The sequence below is a fragment of the Ictalurus punctatus genome, chromosome 1 (genome assembly GCF_001660625.3).
Source record: "Ictalurus punctatus breed USDA103 chromosome 1, Coco_2.0, whole genome shotgun sequence".
In the NCBI taxonomy this organism is placed as follows: Eukaryota; Metazoa; Chordata; class Actinopteri; order Siluriformes; family Ictaluridae; genus Ictalurus; species Ictalurus punctatus.
In genome coordinates, this window is record NC_030416.2 from 14,224,433 (window position 1) to 14,244,239 (window position 19,807).

The 19,807-nt window shown below is 39.4% G+C and overlaps 1 protein-coding gene across 1 annotated transcript; it reads right to left on the reverse strand.

The window, feature by feature from the left end:
- Positions 1-7,185: 7,185 nt before the first annotated feature.
- On the reverse strand, positions 7,186-19,787 carry plekha8 (pleckstrin homology domain containing, family A (phosphoinositide binding specific) member 8). Its single transcript, XM_017471453.1, has 13 exons — positions 19,618-19,787; positions 18,027-18,143; positions 17,729-17,884; positions 15,730-15,860; positions 15,396-15,545; positions 15,026-15,066; positions 14,648-14,757; positions 13,812-14,094; positions 12,850-12,935; positions 12,340-12,398; positions 10,133-10,334; positions 9,230-9,291; positions 7,186-9,120 (listed from the first exon to the last, which is right to left on the reverse strand). The coding sequence occupies exons 1-13, from the start codon at positions 19,676-19,678 to the stop codon at positions 8,923-8,925; spliced, it is 1,656 nt and encodes a 551-aa protein (XP_017326942.1). The 5' UTR covers positions 19,679-19,787; the 3' UTR covers positions 7,186-8,922.
- Between the last annotated feature and the right edge of the window lie 20 nt (positions 19,788-19,807).

A 19,807-nucleotide genomic window follows, 5' to 3' on the forward strand; every position in this document is an offset into this window, starting at 1 on the left:
AATCAATCAGATTCCAAACTCTCCACCATGGCCAAGACCAAAGAGCTCTCCAAGGATGTCAGGGACAAGATTGTAGACCTACACAAGTCTGGAATGGGCTACAAGACCATTGCCAAGCAGCTTGGTGAGAAGGGGACAACAGTTGGTGCGATTATTCACAAATGGAAGAAACTCAAAAGAACTGTCAATCTCCCTCGGCCTGGGGCTCCATGCAAGATCTCACCTCGTGGAGTTGCAATGATCATGAGAACAGTGAGGAATCAGTCCAGAACTACGCGGTAGGATCTTGTCAATGATCTCAAGGCAGCTGGGACTATAGTCACCAAGAAAACAATTGGTAACACACTACGCCGTGAAGGACTGAAATCCTGCAGCGCCCACAAGGTCCCCCTGCTCAAGAAAGCACATATACATGCCCGTCTGAAGTTTGCCACTGAACATCTGAATGATTCAGAGGACAACTGGGTGAAAGTGTTGAGGTCAGATGAGACCAAAATGGAGCTCTTTGGCATCAACTCCACTCGCCGTGTTTGGAGGAGGATGAATGCTGCCTATGACCCCTGGAACACCATCCTCACCGTCAAACATGGAGGTGGAAACATTATGCTTTGGGGTTTTTTTTCTGCTAAGGGGACAGGACAACTTCACCGCATCAAAGGGACGATGGACGGGGCCATGTACCGTCAAATCTTGGGTGAAAACCTCCTTCCCTCAGACAGGGCATTGAAAATGGGTCGTGGATGGATATTCCAGCATGACAATGACCCAAAACACACGGCCAAGGCAACAAAGGAGTGGCTCAAGAAGAAGCACAATAAGGTCCTGGAGTGACCTAGGCAGTCTCCAGACCTAAATCCCATAGAAAATCTGTGGAGGGAGCTGAAGGTTCGAGTTGCCAAACTTCAGCCTTGAAACCTTAATGATTCGGAGAAGATCTGCATAGAGGAGTGGGACAAAATCCCTCCTGAGATGTGTGCAAACCTGGTGGCCAACTACAAGAAACGTCTGACCTCTGTGATTGCCAACAAGGGTTTTTAAACCAAGTACTAAGTCATGTTTTGCAGAGGGGGTCAAATACTTATTTCCCTCATTAAAATGCAAATCAATTTATAACATTTTTGACATGCGTTTTTCTGGATTTTTTTGTTGTTATTCTGTCTCTCACTGTTCAAATACAACTACCATTAAAATTATAGACTGATCATTTCTTTGTCAGTGGGCAAACGTACAAAATCAGCAGGGGATCAAATACTTTTTTCCCTCACTGTATATAATGAGTCTTTATTGGTCAAATATACACTACTGCACAGTGAAATTCTTCTCTTTGCTTACCCCAGCATGTCAAGAAGCTGGGGTCAGTGCACAGTGCCCCTGGAGCAGAGAGGATTAAGGGCCTTGCTCAAGGGTCAGCCTGGCAGTGCAGGGGCTGCTGACCCTTGAGCAAGGCCCTTAATCCTCTCTGCTCCAGGGGCACTGTGCACTGACCCCTGACCTTCCGATCAGTAACCCAGAGCCTTAACCACCAAGCCACCACTGTACTGTAAATATGTTACATTATTGTTTTTAAATGGGCCCTACAAATATGAATTGTGTATTTTAGGCTGTTTGGCTCATCTCTAATAATCATATCTAATAAGCCAGTTAGCAGACTGTGGGGCACTACACTCAGGCAAGCGTAGTCCTTTAAAACACTTTACAGATCAATCAGGAATAAAAGGTTTATCCAGTATTCAATCCAAGAAACATCACTCTGGAGAGCAGTCCCTGTAAAATGCATGTTTACAACAGAGCTATCGAGGGCCAACACTGTCCATGCCAAAAGTATGGATTTTGAGTTAATAGACAGATGAATGGTTGTTCACTTTATCAGTCAGAACATGTAGGGGTATTGCGAAAGAAAGCATGGCTACTATGTGGGCTAAGCACCGCTGTTTTATTTGTGAGTTAGCATGTCTATAATTTACAGTGGGGGGAAATAAGTATTGAACGTGTCAATTTGTTTCAGTAAATATATTTCCAATGAGGCTATTCACATGAAATTTTCACCAGACATCAGTATTAACTCAAGAAATCTGGAAATATAAAGAATTCACAACATTAAAATGCATAAATAAAGTTATTTGTAATAAAGTGGAATAACACAGGAAAAAGTATTGAACACGCTAAGAAAAAGCAGGCAAGGTAAGGCAAGGAGGCTTTTCGTTACCAAGGTGTGACACAAGAAACATCTCATGATTGGTAAAAGCAAAGAGCTCTCCCAAGACCTTCACAGCCATGTTGTTGCAAAACATATAGATGGCATCGGATACAAATGTATTTCAAATCTTCCAGTAAGCACCAGTGGGGCCATTATCTGCAAGTGGAAGCAACATCACTCTGTCATCATCCGGCCACGCACAGGAACTCCTCACAAGATTTCTGACCAGGGAGTCAGAAGAATAGTCAGAAGAGTAGCCCAAGAGCCAAGGACCACTCAGAAAGAGCTCCAGAAACACTTGGAGGCAGCAGGTGCCATCGTCACAGAGAAAACAATAGGCGATGCACTCCATTGATCATGCTCACCCTGCAAGTCTCCATTACTAAAGAAAAGGCATGTCGAAGCTTGTTTAAAGTTTGCTACAACTCACTTGGACAAGCCTATGAAACACTGGTAGAGTGTGGTCTATTCCAACTGTGAAGTTTGAAGGTGGAAGCATCATGGTTTGGGGCTGTTTTTCATCGCATGGTACTGGCAGACTTCATATAACTGAAGGAACGATGAATGGAGCCCTTTACCGGGAGATTCTTGAGAAGAATCTGCTGCCATCCACCAGGATGATGAAGATGAGACGTGGGTGGACCTTCCAGTAGGACAACGATCCAAATCATACAGCAAAGGAAACTCTCAGTTGGTTTCAGAGAAAAAAATCAAGACATTAGAATGGCCCAGTCAGTCACCTGACCTGAATCCAATTGATCAAGATTTAAAGACAGTATGTTTAAAAGAATTTACCAAAATCACACCTGAATACTGCGCCCGATTAATTTCTTCATACAGGAAGCGTCTTGAAACTGTCATTACAAACAAAGGCTTCTCCACTAAGTATTAAATAAATTTCAGTTAGCGTGTTCAACACTTTTTCCCTGTGTCATTCCTCTTTATTACACATAACTTTATTTATGGACTTTAATGTTGTGAATTCTTTATATTTTGGGATTTCTTGAGTTAATACTGATGTCTGGTGAGATTTTCATGTGAATAGCCTCATAGGAAATATATTTACTGAAAAAAATGTTGACGTGTCCAATACTTATTTCCCCCACTGTAAGTACAGTGTTTTGGCTAAGTTGCATTACCTCACGTGATCTCCCCCCCCCCCCATTTGTCCCACAGGTCAGTGACCTTCAATAACACTTGCTCCAAGATCCTCCACTTCAGCATGTAGATGACAGTTTTAACAAAGGTCACTAGAATATTTAGTAAGGCCATATAAGTCTTTTACGATGACAAGCTGATGGATTGATGGAAAATGAAAGCATTGGTTTTGATTGTTCTTAGAGCCCAGTCCACAGGGCGGTCTCATACGCTCATTCTCTGCAAAGTTTCCACGCTCGCCTTTACACATGAACACTCAAGAATTCCAGTAGAGCAAAAATAAGGTCACATAGTAAAAGTGTTTCCACTGTGTATGGAATGTAATGTGGTTACCTTCTGCCCGGCAGTGGGGTCCACACTATTTTTGTCTACAGTACTACATCTACAGTAAATTTAGTCACAGTAGAGCTATATGTAAGAGCTTATCACAGGGAATGAGAGTCGTCCCCCCGCAATCATTCATTCTGCGGCACTTTGTCAGAGTCACAGGCCTCTCAGTGATTATTAAGCAGAGAAAAGTGATAATCTTTCCTACAGTTGGACAACCAGCAGTTACTTGTCTCTTTCCAGCTCACGCTCTGTCTCACCCATACAAACACAATAATAGCCTCTAAGAATAGATGGATTTCGAGACTGGGGATCCTTTTTGCCCTTTGTTTATGTTGTGCATCCTGGCAACCACATTTAGACATAATGCAGGACTGTTTATCACAGCAACATGCTGCACGCACGCACACACACACACACACAGTGTATTCATATAGAGTGCATATCACAATTCCAATTTAGTGTTAATATTGATGACCTTTTTGAAAAGTGAGTAAAATCCTGAAGTTTTAGTGCTTGTTTGTGTCATTCTGGTTATTCCTAAACCTCTCATACAGTTGTTTCTGATCAACTGGTTGAGCTGATTAGAAATAGATATAATAACCATGTGCTTATGAAGATTACATTTCCTTGCATACTGTACTTATGATGAAGTAGGCCGGTTATTTAAATATGAACATAGTACCATGACATGGTAATAATGACAGTAAAACACCGGCCTTACACGTTTATACATAAATTCACATTTATTTTTTATTTTTCCTTTATTTATCCAGGAATGTCCCATTGAGATACAATATCTCTCATTCCAGGGAGTCCTGCTCAAGACAGCAGCACAAATAGTTTCACATAGAATTGGCAATTTTACACATTAAAAACATATACAATACAAAGAGTAACACAAGAGAAATAACAAAAGTGAAAAAAAAACATAGAGGCTGTACCAGTGTTATGAAATTGTACATTTCAGCTTAAGTCAGGAATTATGTATGTGCTGAGATTTAAAAAAAAAAAAAACAGACTTCATTCAGTAGAGATTTTGTAAATCTTACGATCTTAGGACTCTTAGCTATTGTGCATTCAGTAACTAATCTTTGTTCAATCTGTTCTACTTTTCTACAGGAAGATTTCACAAAACAGAGTGATGTATACCAACACCAAATTATACAGATGGTCCTACCTTTCGAACTAAATTCGAATGCCCTTCTAATCAGGCCTGGATTAACCCATGGTGGTGCCCTAGGATGACCACAATTGAAGTTTAATAATAGTAAATAAGACTTACCTTTAGCAGAACATCTTGACTTTGTGCATGCAGGTCACATCGTATGGGCACGGGTCACATACACCCATCCATCTTCTACCGCTTACACCTTCTTCAGGGTCACGGGGAACCTGGAGCCTATCCCAGGGAGCATCGGGCACAAGGCAGGGTACACCCTGGACAGGGTGCCAGTCCATCACAATCACACAATCGCACAATCACATACACACTCACACACCCATTCATACACTACAGACACGCCAATCAGACTACCTATCAACTCTACCATGCACGTCTTTGGGGGAGGAAACCGGAGTACCCGGAGGAAACCCCCACAGCACGGGGAGAACATACAAACTCCGCACACACGTGACCCTGGCGGAAATTGAACCCCGGACCCTGGAGGTGTGACTGCAGCGAATGTGCTAACCACTAAGCCACCGTGCGCCCGGGTCACATACAACCAATCACAATTCTTTATATGCATATATTTTTATATTCTCTCTCTCAGATAGATAGATAGATAGTATTGACTGTTAATTTTGCATCTGTTTCCATCTCTTCTAGTAAAAAATATATGTATAGATAAAATATTTTAAAGGTCTAGTTTTTATCTTAATCATTTGGTGCCCCCCATTGGGCACTCACCCAATCCCATATATGTTTAATCCGCCTTGCTTCTAGTTGTCTAACCCCTTGTTAGTGATGAAGTATCACAGTGAATAGGTTTGTTAAAAGCAGACAGAAGCAAGACAGGTGAATCCAGAGAATATAATTTTTGTTTTGTCTATTCGTCTTTTGTTATTAAGTAGCATTAGGGCAATTAAAGTCAAAGAAACCCAGTAAAGCAATGGATTAAACCGAGTATGGCCAGTTACCTAATGTCTGTACCATACCTACACAGGATTATAAGTGGCACTACTGCATGCTGTTAGCTTATTTCACTTGATATATTAAAATGTTTCTAATTTGAGCTTATGAATGCAGTCAGGGTCCAGGTAGATCCAAGCCTTAGCCTAAGACAGCAATGTGTGTTTACCCCTCTGTACCACCACAATAATACATGAGCCGATTCGTTGGTTAAGACATGGTAAAAAAAAAAAAAATAAATAAATAAATAAATAAAAATAAAATGGCTGGCCTTTTAGATTCCTACACATGCAGGTGTGTGTAGGAATTTTAAAAATCTTGGGGTTTTCAGTTTTTATTGCTTTTATATCATACTCATTTTCCACCAGATAATACAGCACATCTCTGCAAATTACCCATAATCCTTCAAATTATTGTTATTTCCACAGCCAAGAGAGCCATGCAGTACAGAACTCCTCATGCTGAATTTGGTTACACTGCTTACCCAGGTACCATCCAAGCTGAGCTTTGACATACTGATGGAGTTTTTTTTAAACAGTGCAGAAGGCTAATGTAGTGTCTGTCATAGTTTCTCACTCTGGTTAGCAATCCAAATAAGCAGTTTTAAACAGCAATTTAATATTTCATACTTATTTTTATTTACCCACCCACAGGAATTTTTTTAAATCCCTATTAAGATCTTACATTTCTTCCAGTTTATCCTTATAATTTACAGGGGTTATGACATGTTTCTTTTTTAATCTTCATTGAGGTGTACTTACTAAATTTTGTATGTTTTTTATGCAAAAACCTGACCTATCATTAATATTATTATTATAATTTCTGACCTTTTTCCACCCTGCCACTTATCCTCTGCCATAACATGTGCGGAACTGTTTTCAGCATCCGAGCACCAGTGGGCGGGGCCAACGGTGCGATGATGCAAAAGTAGGTGTCCATGTCTTGTTGTAGGGGCAGTCATATGCAAATGTATTCACTCATGTGACGTCACAAATCCCACCACATCCAACCGAGTCATTTTTGGAGCTTGGTTACATAGATGCTCTTTTGTACTGAGGAGGATGTATTAAGCTATGAAACTTGCAGGATGTTTTAATGGTACAATGACCACTTACATGTCAAAAGATCAAGGAAAATTTGATTTGTCATGCCATGACCCCTTTAACTAAAATCTGCCATCTTCCAGCTGAGGCAAATCTCAATTGGCTTCCTATTCACTTTCTTTACTTTCCTGCACCCTGCACTTAATGGAGCTGAAATTCTTACCTAGTGCTCTCATGTATAGTGTAGAGACATTTGAGATTCATCCATCACTGCTTGTGTGCTCATTAAAGAAGCATTATAGGGTTAAGTATATAAACAATTCAAAGAGAGACACGAGTTTGTTTATATGGTCATTCATTAGAAATTGAATTACAAATGAGCAAAGAGAAAAGTCAGATGCACTGCATCACATTCTTTAGCGTTAGACAATTTTGGTTTGATATATGCATTTACTTACATATACCTACACATAATTATATACACAGCAAGACTGCCCTCTTCTAATGGCTGATTAGGTCATACAAGAAAGAGATGGGACTAGATGCACAAAAGTGCATAGTACAAGACAAGTTGCCATCAGTAATGAACGTCTGAGAATAGCACAGGTGCCATAAATGTACTGTATATATGCCTGTACTGGGTATATATAAACATACCGTATATATGACTGTACTGCATATATATATATATAAAGTTACTCCATATATTACTGTATTATGTACAGCTATAGAGTAGCCTAGAGAAGAAGATGATGTCACTGTTTCAGGGTATCAAAATGTGTCTAAACAAATATTGTCTAAAAATAATTTAAAACCCATTCTCAAAAAACAAGTTTGACGAGGAGGAGTGAAATATTACTTGCTATAACACTTCAGTGATGTGAAAGTCATCAGTATTCAGTACTATATGCATTTTGGATCAATAGAGCATATCTGGCACTTTTGCAACTTGTGAGTTTTTGGCTTGGCTTTGTACAGCCATAACAAGGAGTTTGTATCATGTGTAACTTAATACTACTACTACTACTACTACTACTACTACTACTAATAATAATAATAATAATAATAATAATAATAATAATAATAATGACATGATAAGATAGTAGATTCAACAAGTTATTTTAGTTTTGATTGCTATTCATTTAAAACACAAAAATGAACAAAAACCCATGCAATACAACATGCACAGCTCAGTATTGTTCATTTGGCTACATTAACAAGTAAACATAATCTATCCTTGTCATTGTTACATTGTAAATAATGTAATAAATACAATTATTAGAAAAATGTACAAATTGGTCCTTTATAAATAAATAAAGTATGAATTGTGCTGAATACAAAATATTTTAAGGTATTTAAAATGATTCTTTCCCCCCTTCATTTTAGTATCTGGTCCTTTTGTCCTATGTATTATATTATATGCCCTGGCACTATAAATGATTTTATGATTTTGAGTTCAATTATTCAGCCTAGTAATTGAGTACGATTACCTTGTTAGTGCATGCTAAACACCAGTAAAACGTGTCATGTCAGGTCTTTGTTACAATCTAGAGAACTAGATATTTATCCTTTGTGCTTGCCTATGGCATGGGATGTGTTTCTAACTGACTGTCAGTGCTACCAATATAATATCTGACATACCAAGAGGAAAAATAAGGACGGTAGGAAGATAAAATTGCACATGCAATTCACAACTGCAAGTACTGTGGCTTGTATATCTACTAACAACTTTGTATACTTACCACAGATGTGTGTTAATACATAAAAACCTATGTTGTTTGAAGGGCATGTTCTGACTCCTAAAGATGTATCAAAAGGACCCAGTCACCAAATGCCACAGAACACTTAGCATCCACCCTGCCACCTAACAATAAGTGTTTATTCCCTGAAAAACCTTCACAGGCTATAAAATGTCCATTTTTGGCCCCTTATTGAGAATGTAGTTGGCTGCACTAATGTAGGTGGCTTCAGAGTGCTAATGCTAGCTGTAGAAGTCCTGTGCTTGCCACAGTGCCTGCTCAGAGAGTGAGCTCAGTCAGTATCTGCGAGTGTTCGTGAATGTCTCACACCACCTCATCTGACTCCAGCCCGTACTCCTCATACAGAGCATCCAGAATGGCCAGCTGCTTCTCCATGGCAGGTAGGTAGAAGGTAAGGTCACGGTGCATTCCTGACATAAAACCGTCCTTCAGCTCATCTCCCTCATGGCATACCAGCGCTGCCATGAAGCCACCATAGGAAGGCGCAGCCCTCAGAGCTAGCTGTAACCACACGCATTCCAGTCAGGGGTAGGGTTTGGATATGTGCATGTTTAAAAAATAAATCAATTAAAAGGTTTTTAAAAAAAAAAGTTACATGTGTAAGACTTACAGCAAAGACTCCACGCACCACCCATCCGTGATACTGGCGTAGTGTCTTTCCATAGGCATTGTCTGTAAAAGGAAGCATTCCAGTTTGTCATTAGTACCGCAATGAAGATTAAAACAGAAAAGAATAGATTATAGAGTAGAACTTGTCGCCTATACATTCCAGTTTCACTTTTCTTATGTCTCCTCCACGATATAGTCAACAAAATGAAAAGGTCGTTGAAATCGTGATGAGTTAAGCTACAGTTAGACTCAGCACCAAGCTGTAGCGTCAGAAATCATTATCTCCAAAGACTGCGTTGAAGAGACATACAGACGGGTGACAAATAAAAGGAAGCAGTATTTGTTATGTTGTGGAAACCATTCCACTGCATGGTTTGGGTCCACTTGTCTAAGAAGGAAGATTCACTGCGAATCGACACAAAATTATTCTGAATGATCACTTGCTATCTTTCACATTTCTATCCTGATAGGAGTGGTCTCTGCCAGGATGACAACATCCCTATCCACAGAGAGTGAGGGTTCAGTACAAAAATGATGCATCATATGCTATGGCATTTGCAGTCACCAGATCTCAACCCAACTGAACAACTATAGGAGAATTTGAACGGGGTGTTAGAGATCATTATTAGACATAGATTATATATTAGACATCAACGATGGAATATTTCTTTTGGATGGATGGGTGTTCATTCCTTCTGTACACGTCCAGAGATGTGTAGAATGTTTGCCTAGGTACACTGAAGCTGTTCTTGAATTCCCTTTCATTTTTCACCCATCTGTATGTCTATCAAAACAGAAATCATTTTAAAACAGCAGCTGCGGCTTTAAAAATGAAAGAGAATGCTGACTAAGCTCCTTCATTTTGAACAGTGCTGCTGGCTTTGCATGTAGTCCTGGCACTTACTCAAAGCTGCATGGATGTCCTGCTCTCCAGCGTCCACCTCGGCGAGGAACTCTTTGAGGAATTTTAATCCTCGTTTGAGCCACAGCAGCGCCTCGGTGGCAGAGTTCCGCACCCGCGCCACTTCCATCTGCACTTCATGGAGCACAATACTCTGCAGAGTGGTGAAGTTGTCTGGGTCTGACTGTAACTTCTGCTGCACTTTCTGGGAGATATGACATCCTAAATGAACTACCCCATATTACTCATACGGCATTTTTATTTATTTTTTTGCCCAGTAGCAGGTACTGAACAATATAATGTGTAGTGATGTACATGGTATAATTTATGCAGTAATATTATTTGTGCTGTACCAAGTACAACAAAACAACAACATGACTACCATTGTATTGATGAAAAAACAATGATTTTCTTATGCTGACTATAACAATTAAATAAACATTATATAGTCAAAAAGTCTCATTGTGTATTGTTCTTGAACATTTTCCTTTAAAGATCATCACTGTGTTGAGACCAGTGGCCATAAAAAATAGTTAGCTCAAATTATAATGTGCCCAACTGTCCTGGTTACAACTGTAGTGATGGGAGTAATAAAATCACCCTGCAGCCTGGCCAGTACCTGGATGGGAGACCTCCTGGGGAAAACTAAGCTTGCTGCTGGAAGTGGGATTAGTGAGGCCAGCAGGAGATGCTCACCATGTGGTCTGTATGGGGGCTAATGCCCCATTGTAGTGACAGGGACTCTATACTGTAAAAACAGCACCGTCTTTCGGATGAGACGTGAAACCGAGGCCCTGACGTTCTGTGGTCATTAAAAATCCCAGAACACTTATCGTAAAAGAGTAGGGGTATAACCTGGTGTCCTGGCGAAACTCCCCCATTGGCCCTTATCTCTCATGGCCCCCTAATAATCTCCATCTCTGATAATAAATCAGAGAAAATAAACTCCCTCCTCTCCACTAATAGCTGGTGTGTGCTGGGCATTCTGGCGCATTGTGGCTTCCGTTGCATCATCCAGGTGGATGCTACACACTAGTGATGGTTGAGGAGATTCCCTCCCCTTACAACATAAAGTGCTTTGAGTGTCTAGAAGAGCACTATATAAATGTAAGGGATTATTATTATTAAAAGATGAGCAATCAGTTTATAATGGTTCTTCTATGGTATAGCAGTAATACTGATATACAAGCGGACAGTCGGAAGTTGTGAACCTCGGATTTAAATTGTAATAAAGACTAAAATAAGATTTAAAAATCTCAGAGCTTTGAGGTAAATTTACTGTACAGTCTATAGATCTTACAAGCTATAAACCTATTGAACTCATACAAAATCAATGAGATATTACAGAGGAATTCCACTTTCATGGAAAGTTTAACACCGTGCTGCGTCTGTGAGCAACCATCTTCTTAACTTAGTCATAAATACCGTAACAATACTGCATCTTACAATGAAGTCGAAATGCTGAGAAATTGTCTTCTATTGAAAATAGCAACAAGATTTTTGTTTATTATGACCACTACTTTATTCGAGCAGAAAAGATATAGGAAGAAATAGGTGTATATGAAGAATGTTTGATTTGCATCCGTTTGAAACTGAGTATCGCTATCGGGTCATTACTGGCCTGCAACGCAGGATCACACAAGATCAGATTTGATTCATTTTCTCTACTTATGTTGTGAATGAGTGTGATGGTCTCTGACACAATCCAAAATTGACTGGTTTACAGATTTAAAAAAAAAAAAAAAGTCTTCGAGCACACTACAATCTCCATTGTGATGTTTTGCATAACACTGCAATAGAAGCCTAGAGAAAACTAACTTTAATAAAAATATTATTCTGGTAACACTGGACCCAGGGTGGGAGAATTCACCCCGGATGGGACACCAGTCCATCACAGATCACCAATCGCACACATTCATATACTCAAACACAGAGTAGAGACAATTAAAGGCAGCCAAACCTCCTACAGTTCCTACATGTTTTTGAACAGTGGGAGAAATCCCATGTGAAAACATGGCGAGAACATGTGAAACTGCACAAACCGTAAACCAGGCTCAGGAAATCCAGGGCAGCAACACTACCTATTACACCACTGGGCCTCCATTATCCTTATTAGTGGTCGATGAAAATCTTCAAACAATGCACTAAGAAGAGGAAAAAGGTGGAATTCCCTTTAATACTCTATATGTTTGCTGGATGTTACCACTCACCTTAATGTTGCCCACAAAATCCATTTTAACTGGAGCGAAGACTGTTGGTCCCAGCTTGTCTGAGGAGAAAAAGTCATCATTGCGCTGTTAAGGATTTAGCATATCAGATGTCTACGTATGTAGTGAACGTGCTCCCACAGCTGGACAGGCAGGGAATGGACCCACTGTTACAGCAAAGGAACAGGCAAGCAGCAAAAGTCTGCTGACTGGTTGATCAGAAAGCGACCCGAGGTTTCATTTGCAGAATTTCATACACCGACAATCCCACTATTTATACCTAATCCCCAGACCATCTTCAATATATGCAGTAAAACATGCATGATCCCCCAACCAATAGAGCGAGTGAAGCCACAGCTGCTAGATCGGGAATGGAAAGGATGTGCAGGGTGGGGGGAAAAAGTAAGAAAAGAAAAGAAAGCAAGCAAGTACAAGAAGTAATGTCCTTTAATTGTAAGAAGGAAAATGGTATTGATGGAAAGAGAGTGAGAGTGAAAGGAGAGAATGTCCTACCTAATACTGGTACTATAGCATAGCAAGAGTCCAAAAAGGCTCGTGTGGGGATACCATTGTCGTCCTCCAGTCTTATATCACTAAATCTACAAAAGGAACGCCACAAACATTCAGAAAATGACAATGTATTACCATGCACTCCAGCTTAACAGATGTTTATTTGATGAACACAAATAACAAGGACAACACAAAGAACACAACTGAAACAAAGCAAAAAAATCTCATCAAACTTAGACGAAACAAATATGCTTTTTTTTGTGTGTCATTTGTGTCATAAATCCAAGGAATGCGTAAAAATCTGCACTACTGGTTTGAATTACTCGCTTATGAGTAACTGAAAGTATTTGCACACATTTTGTGTGTGCAATATTCACATGTATTGCAATACTGAAAAGCTGTTTTTCCCTACTGTAGAAGTATTAAGGTGTAATTGTGTAATACCTTCACCTCTTCGTTTACTGACAATTCTTTCATTGCACAAAGGAGGTAGGAAAAGAAGTGTAACAGAAAAAGCTCTACAAACCGAGTATTATAAAGAGCATCCTGAAATCAGCTGTGTGAGGAATCACACTAATAAAGCACCTGATTTTTTTCAGTACACGTTTCCAAATATTACTTTTTTTATATATATAATTATTGCATTTTATACGGGTGATGAACATTCAAATCATTGCAAGTCTCTGTGATCCTGATGCAGGGTTAATATCGATTAAAAGCACACAATTTAAATCAGTAGCACTGTATAAATACATTCACGAGAATATGATTCATCATCACTAAATGATTGAAAGTCTAATGCTTAAGTACATTTAAATTCCTAATCCCAATTAAGATGCACCTATGGCTACAAAGAAATATGTGGTGTATAGTGTGTTCTGTAACTTAGACTTGAAGTTACACACGCATAAGATAACGTGTCAGTTTCATTCTTTATAGATCACAGCGCCAGAGGCTCCTCATACCTGTGGCTCATATTACTGAAGAATGTTTCCACCTGATCTTCCTTTTCCTGTTTACTCTCCGACTCGAGCTCACGCGCTTCTAGGGCCTCCTCTTGGCTTTCCTGGGGAAGGGGTTGTTGTTCCTGTTGTTTCTCTAATGGGTGAATGACTTCTGGACGCATATCTTCTCCTGCATCCTCTGTGGGAAGTTCACCCTTAGCAGGATCCTGAAGATTAGAGTGAGACGCACTCTGGACCGCCACCTGGTGTTCACGTTCTTCCTCCACTATCACTAGACTGTTCTCTGTCAAATAGGGTAGTAGCAATTTACCAATACTAAAAATTCTAATCCATGAGACATTTATTATACATCTACACTAAAGGAGCAGTTTTGGTGCCCTCTGCTGCAGGTGAAGTGAGCTGCAATTACAATGAAAAGATTTACTTTCCTTACTCTTTCCCCCAGGGGCCTTTGATGGTTCCATCCCTTCTACAAGATTGACTGAACTGCTCAGTGTGAACATTGTACTTGCATTAAAAGCACACAAAGAATGGCATTTAAGAACCAGGCTGAGTTGTGATTTATGGGGGAAAAGGCAGAGCTTAGCATGTCTGCTACAGCTTGGGTGAAACCTATTCTCTGGCCATTAAAAATGTAAATGGCCACTGGACACACAAAAAGCAAGACCTAGTACAGTGCATTTTAACTAATCACTTTTTTTTTTTTTTCTTTTTTTTTTTTAAGTATATGATTATTATAAGTCTAGAAACACTCCCAAAAAATGACGAACTGCACTTTCAAAATAAGAAGAGAGGATGTCCATTATGATTATGACGAGAAAGTGTGTGTGGTTTACCTGCTGAAGATTCTGATGTGTTTCCTGGAAGTAATGGAGGGGGTTCTCCATCTGGTCCAAACTTCCCAGGTAGTAATGCAATAGATGAGCTATTTACTGAGCGCTTCTGTCTGCAAATACAATAAGATATTGACTGACGATACTTCCATGTAACTGTCTGCTGACCATCCAACCAAGCAGAACTACATAGGCCCATCCCATTCGTTAAAGAGTAACAAGACCATGATGTAACTTAGGATGCACTCATAGGTCAATGCCCTTTTACGAGTTCAAATGCCCCATGTGCCTTTCTAATATATTACATAAAAGGCAAATAAACAAATACATTCATCCACCAAAAGGATGCATACATGTATGTACAAAAGGAATTCAGCTTACTTTTCTTCCAAATGGTGACTTTTTTGGTTAGAAGTTTTCATCTGCAAAAAAAGAATCCAAAAGAGAGATACAAAAGAAAATTAGTTGTTAAAAGGCAATTTTAGGCCTGAGCCATGACAAACGTTGCCTTTTTCACACCTACTGGTCCATGTGCAGAGTCCGAATCAGAGTGAAATGGATACTTCTGGTTTGTTTGCTATGTGGTTGTGTTTGACAGCACATAATTAAACAAAGCAAAATGCAAAAACAACATCGGTTGAGGAGCGTGTAGAACTGAAAAGTTGAAAAACTCCAATCCATTCATTGGTCAGGAAAATACAGGAATAAGCAATTCTTTGCCAAGCGTGTGTGGAAATCACAAAATTGACACCTTGTGAGGTTTAATAGCAGCAACAGGCGGTGGGCTGAGGTTCTGCAGGTCTGGACTGAATGTGCGGCCAGCTATCTGCATGCACTCCTCCAGCGTCTTCAGGAATGTGGCGCATGTGGACTTCACCAGACTACCTGTTTCTTCCCCTGCCTGAGCAACACACAGAGCATACAAAGGCATTTAACAGGATGTTTCACAAATGTAGTTGAAAAAGGCAGGTAAATAGAGTTGAACATTTCATATGCTTTGGTAATGTTTTTACTGATATTTGTAGGTACCATGCGAGATTAATAAACACCTGGGTTGATTAAAACCATGACAAATACTGACTCACCTCTCCAGAGCCAGCTGCCCCCTCACCCAAAGGACTCTCCTTGAGTTTGTTCACCTGTTCAAGGAGAAGGTCACAGTATAGCCTCAGTTCAGACATCTTGGTTTTCAGCGCATCTGTGCTTTCCTGGAGTTCTAAACAGAAAACGAGAGTGAGAGAAATAAATTAAACCGAAACAGTGTTTGTATAGTAATCAAATGGATATTGTCCATCAAGAATAACCACAAGTTTACTATGTTCATCTGTTGAAGATAAGCAATCTTAAATTTTGATTTCATGGGGACTTTAAGATTTGAGGTATGAAAATGAGTAAGCTGGGTATCGAGACCAATTTAGCGATTCGATTCAATTCTTGTTTATATGGTTTCGATTCGATTCAATATCGATTAGTTATCAATATACCATTTAAAATGTTAGTTTTGCGGACATGCTTTAATATAAATGCTGGTAACTGAAACCCTCTTACTTAGCTATATTACTGAAATACATATTTACAGCAACAATAGGGCACTCACAATTATGTTTAATTCTTACATAATTAAATGTTTAATTCTTATGTTTAATTCTTTACTTCTTACTTTGAGTAACAAACATTGTAACAAGAAATCATAAATATCTGCATTCAATGCACACAAGGTAGGTACAAACTGCACACTGCACATTACTGTAAAGTAAAAAAAAAAAACATTGTAAATGTGCAACAGTGAATTCATGAACAACTTGAAACATGTTTAAGAAATAAAACCGTTTTCAAAATGAAAACATGAAAGACGGCGACACGTTCAGGACGAGAGGCGAACTACAGATAATATTCACATCCTCTCAAGTGAAGCACGTGCAGTAAGAATAGATTCGGCGATTTCCCAAATCAATATCGTTTTGTTAAATTGAAGATCGATTAAAATCAGAGAATCGATATTTTTTTCCCAGCCCTAATGAATATGTTAGCCTTATCTATAAGTTATCCAGGATTCCCACTCCACGTCAAACGTAAAAATTCCATGACTTTTCCCTGACCAAAATCTTGAATTTCCATGACGTACTGTACGAAGCATGGTACAATGTATTGCCTGGGTACTGAGCAGAAAAAAACTAACTATTTTATCCCATTAAACCTGTAAGCTTGATTTCCTGGTTAACAGACATTTTCAGTGGAAAACTTAGTTTTCATTGCTTAAAAGAACATATACTTATCTCATGACTAATCTTTACACCTCTTAAACAGAATGGTCCTAATAAAACAAAATCTATTTCTTTAATGGAAATAAAATCAATTAATTGACAAGGTACTGTAAGCCATTTTAAGTACATTTTTTAACCCATAACACCGAGCCACATGCAGAAAATGAGCACACTGTAAATATATATATATATATATATATATATATATATATATATATATATATATACACACACATCTCACATTATAGCTAATACATTTGGAAAATTTACAAACAAAATTCCCCTGACTTTCCATGACTGGAATAGACTTGGACTGGAAGTTTCCATGACATTCCACAAATTCCATGACCCATGGGAACCCTGGTTATCTATAAGCTAGTGTGCTCCAAAACAATGACACAATTCACATTTAGAAGACATACGCATTCGGAATTTACAGTCTCTCTCTTCTACCAATAAGGATCAACTATTTTAATGACATCATTTTGCACTTCTCATCAGATTTTCTGTCCACTCAAATGTGCTATAAAATCTGAAGTGTCCCACCCCAACGTTATAAAAATCCATGGTACTAACAGTCAAGTATGGCATAGCCTGGGCTGTGAGGTGAGCTACATACTATTGGCTATTTCTAAAGGGGGCGGAGCCACTCATTATGTCCTGCACTGACTTCTCGTTTGAGTGGAAAGTACATCAACACATCAAATAAAGGCACTTCACTGACTCTTTAAGCTGAAGGAAGAAGAGGAAGAGGGGGATGAATGGAATGATGAGGTAAAGCAGGTAAGGATCAAGATATTCTGGGAGTTTTATTTCTTACCCTTCTCTTTCTTGGTCCGGTTGTCTGTCAGACAGGCTTTGGCTGTTCCTAAAGCTACCAGCCATTTCTGTCTCTCTGCTGCATTGATGGCCCTGAGGTAGAAGTATTGTTCTCCTGGTATAGTCAGATCAACTCTAGTGAAATCTGATGGGTGCACTGTAAAGGGTGTATGTGCAAAAAAAGCACAAGTGGTTGTTACAAAATGATATGAATAGCATTGCACCAAGAATGACGTGCGATAACACAAACAACCTTGGAACACCAATACATTGAAAAAGAATTGAACTTTTCACATTACCTTGTATTTCACATACGGAAATCTTGATACTGCCCTTGCATCCTTTCCAGGCATCTTCTTGGGAATCATAGTATGAAAGAGTACCTCCGGCTAATACAAACCAGCGTGGCTGCCAACCTAGAGAGGACATATAACTTAACTTGTGAATGACAAGTCTATTTGTCAAATATAATGATTACAGAGTGGAACTGTGGCATGGACGTTAGCGGCACAACCTTACAGCTCCAGGGTCTCTGGTTCGATCTCGATATCAGATCACTGTCTGTACAGAGTAGATTTCGACTGATTGATCGGTTTCGCAAATTAAACTGCGCCGATAACGGATTGCTGGAGCTATTGAAAAAATCCCAACCAAAAGTTTTTCCCGGTCGCATCCGTCGCAGAAGCGGCTGAGAAGAGTCAGTGTGAGACCGGCCGCTAGAGGTGAAATAAAAATTTTGTTGTGTTATTTGATGTGGGTTTTTATTTTTGTGGACGTCTCTATGTGTATGTTATTTGGACTTTTACTTTTTGGCTCAGTTTGGATGTATATCTTTTATTTACTTTAATGTTCATTAACAGTTAATACACATTAATATTGATTTAATTTTTTTAAAAAGTACAGTACGTTTTCATGGTACAGACAGTACTGTTCATTTTTTTGTAATAAAGTCCAACAATATATTTATTTGAGTGTTACGTTTCTATTCAGTATCCATTTTAAAAACTACCGGTTGATTAATCGTTTAATCAACTTAGTTATCGGTAAAATCCACGGTACAGCATTTCCGCGCACGTCCTCCCCATGTTCGTGAGTTTCTTCAGGGTTCTCCGGTTTCCTCCCACGTCTCAAACACATGCCAGTAGGGGGACCGGCTAAACCAGGGGTGTCCAACGTTATCCACAAAGGGCCGGTGTGGCTCCTGTTGGGTTGAAATGAAAACCTGCCCCCTTTGTGGAGAACATTGGACACCGCTGGGCTAAACTAAGCCATCCCTTAGGTGTGAATGTATGTGCATAGAATCCCATTATGGTGCACTGTCCGAGGTTTCACCAGGATAAAACAGATACCAAAAGATGAATGATAATTCATCAAAATGCTGATTTGACTTATTTTGAGTTCTCCACTGTCATACTATAAATATCCAACTAGACCTCCATACTGCACAATTCAGTCTCAGTCATCAGCTTCTGAACTGAGTTATATGTAATGGAAAGTGAATCAGTCTTAACAGACTTGTCAGCTCACCACTGTAGCACCATGTCTCCAAAGTTTGGTGGCTAGCTAGTTAGCCAGCTGTAGCTGTAGCTGTAGTTAGCTAACTACAGTGAAAACAAAAGACAGATTCAGAGGACCGACAGTAACGTTACTCTGTACGGCCAAGTTAAACAGGCGACTGAACAACAGGAAAGAGGAATAAGATCAGGGTAAATAAAGCAAAGAACAGCTGTGTAGTTATAGCGCTAATGTTAGCAGGCTGAGAGGTGTTGGCACGGCCAAGCCTACAGTCCATCTCAGGGTTTCTCCTACTGTCTTAAACTACGCTAGCAACTCTAGTCAGTAAAACTACGCGTAGATTTCCACACAAGTTCAAAAAGAACTAATACGTACCACTCATATAATTGGTCCATTTATAAAGAACTCCTTCCATGATGGCTCCTTTCTTCACCATTCATTACTTGCTGACTTCAAAATACTGGGAATTCATGACTACGAAATTCCGTAGCTTGACATCTGCGAGCCGCGTCCATAACTTGGCATTACGAAAACGAGCAAGCGCAAAATGGTTCGTGAATACCGA

Coding starts and splice junctions, on each gene's coding strand:
- plekha8 (XM_017471453.1), bottom strand. CDS start 19,678: ATGGTGAAGAAAGGAGCCATCATGGAAGGAGTTCTTTATAAATGGACC. Junction 15,546..15,729: donor GGGCAGCTGGCTCTGGAGAG/GTGAGTCAGTAT, acceptor TGTGTTGCTCAG/GCAGGGGAAGAAACAGGTAG. Junction 9,292..10,132: donor GGACATCCATGCAGCTTTGA/GTAAGTGCCAGG, acceptor TTCCTTTTACAG/ACAATGCCTATGGAAAGACA.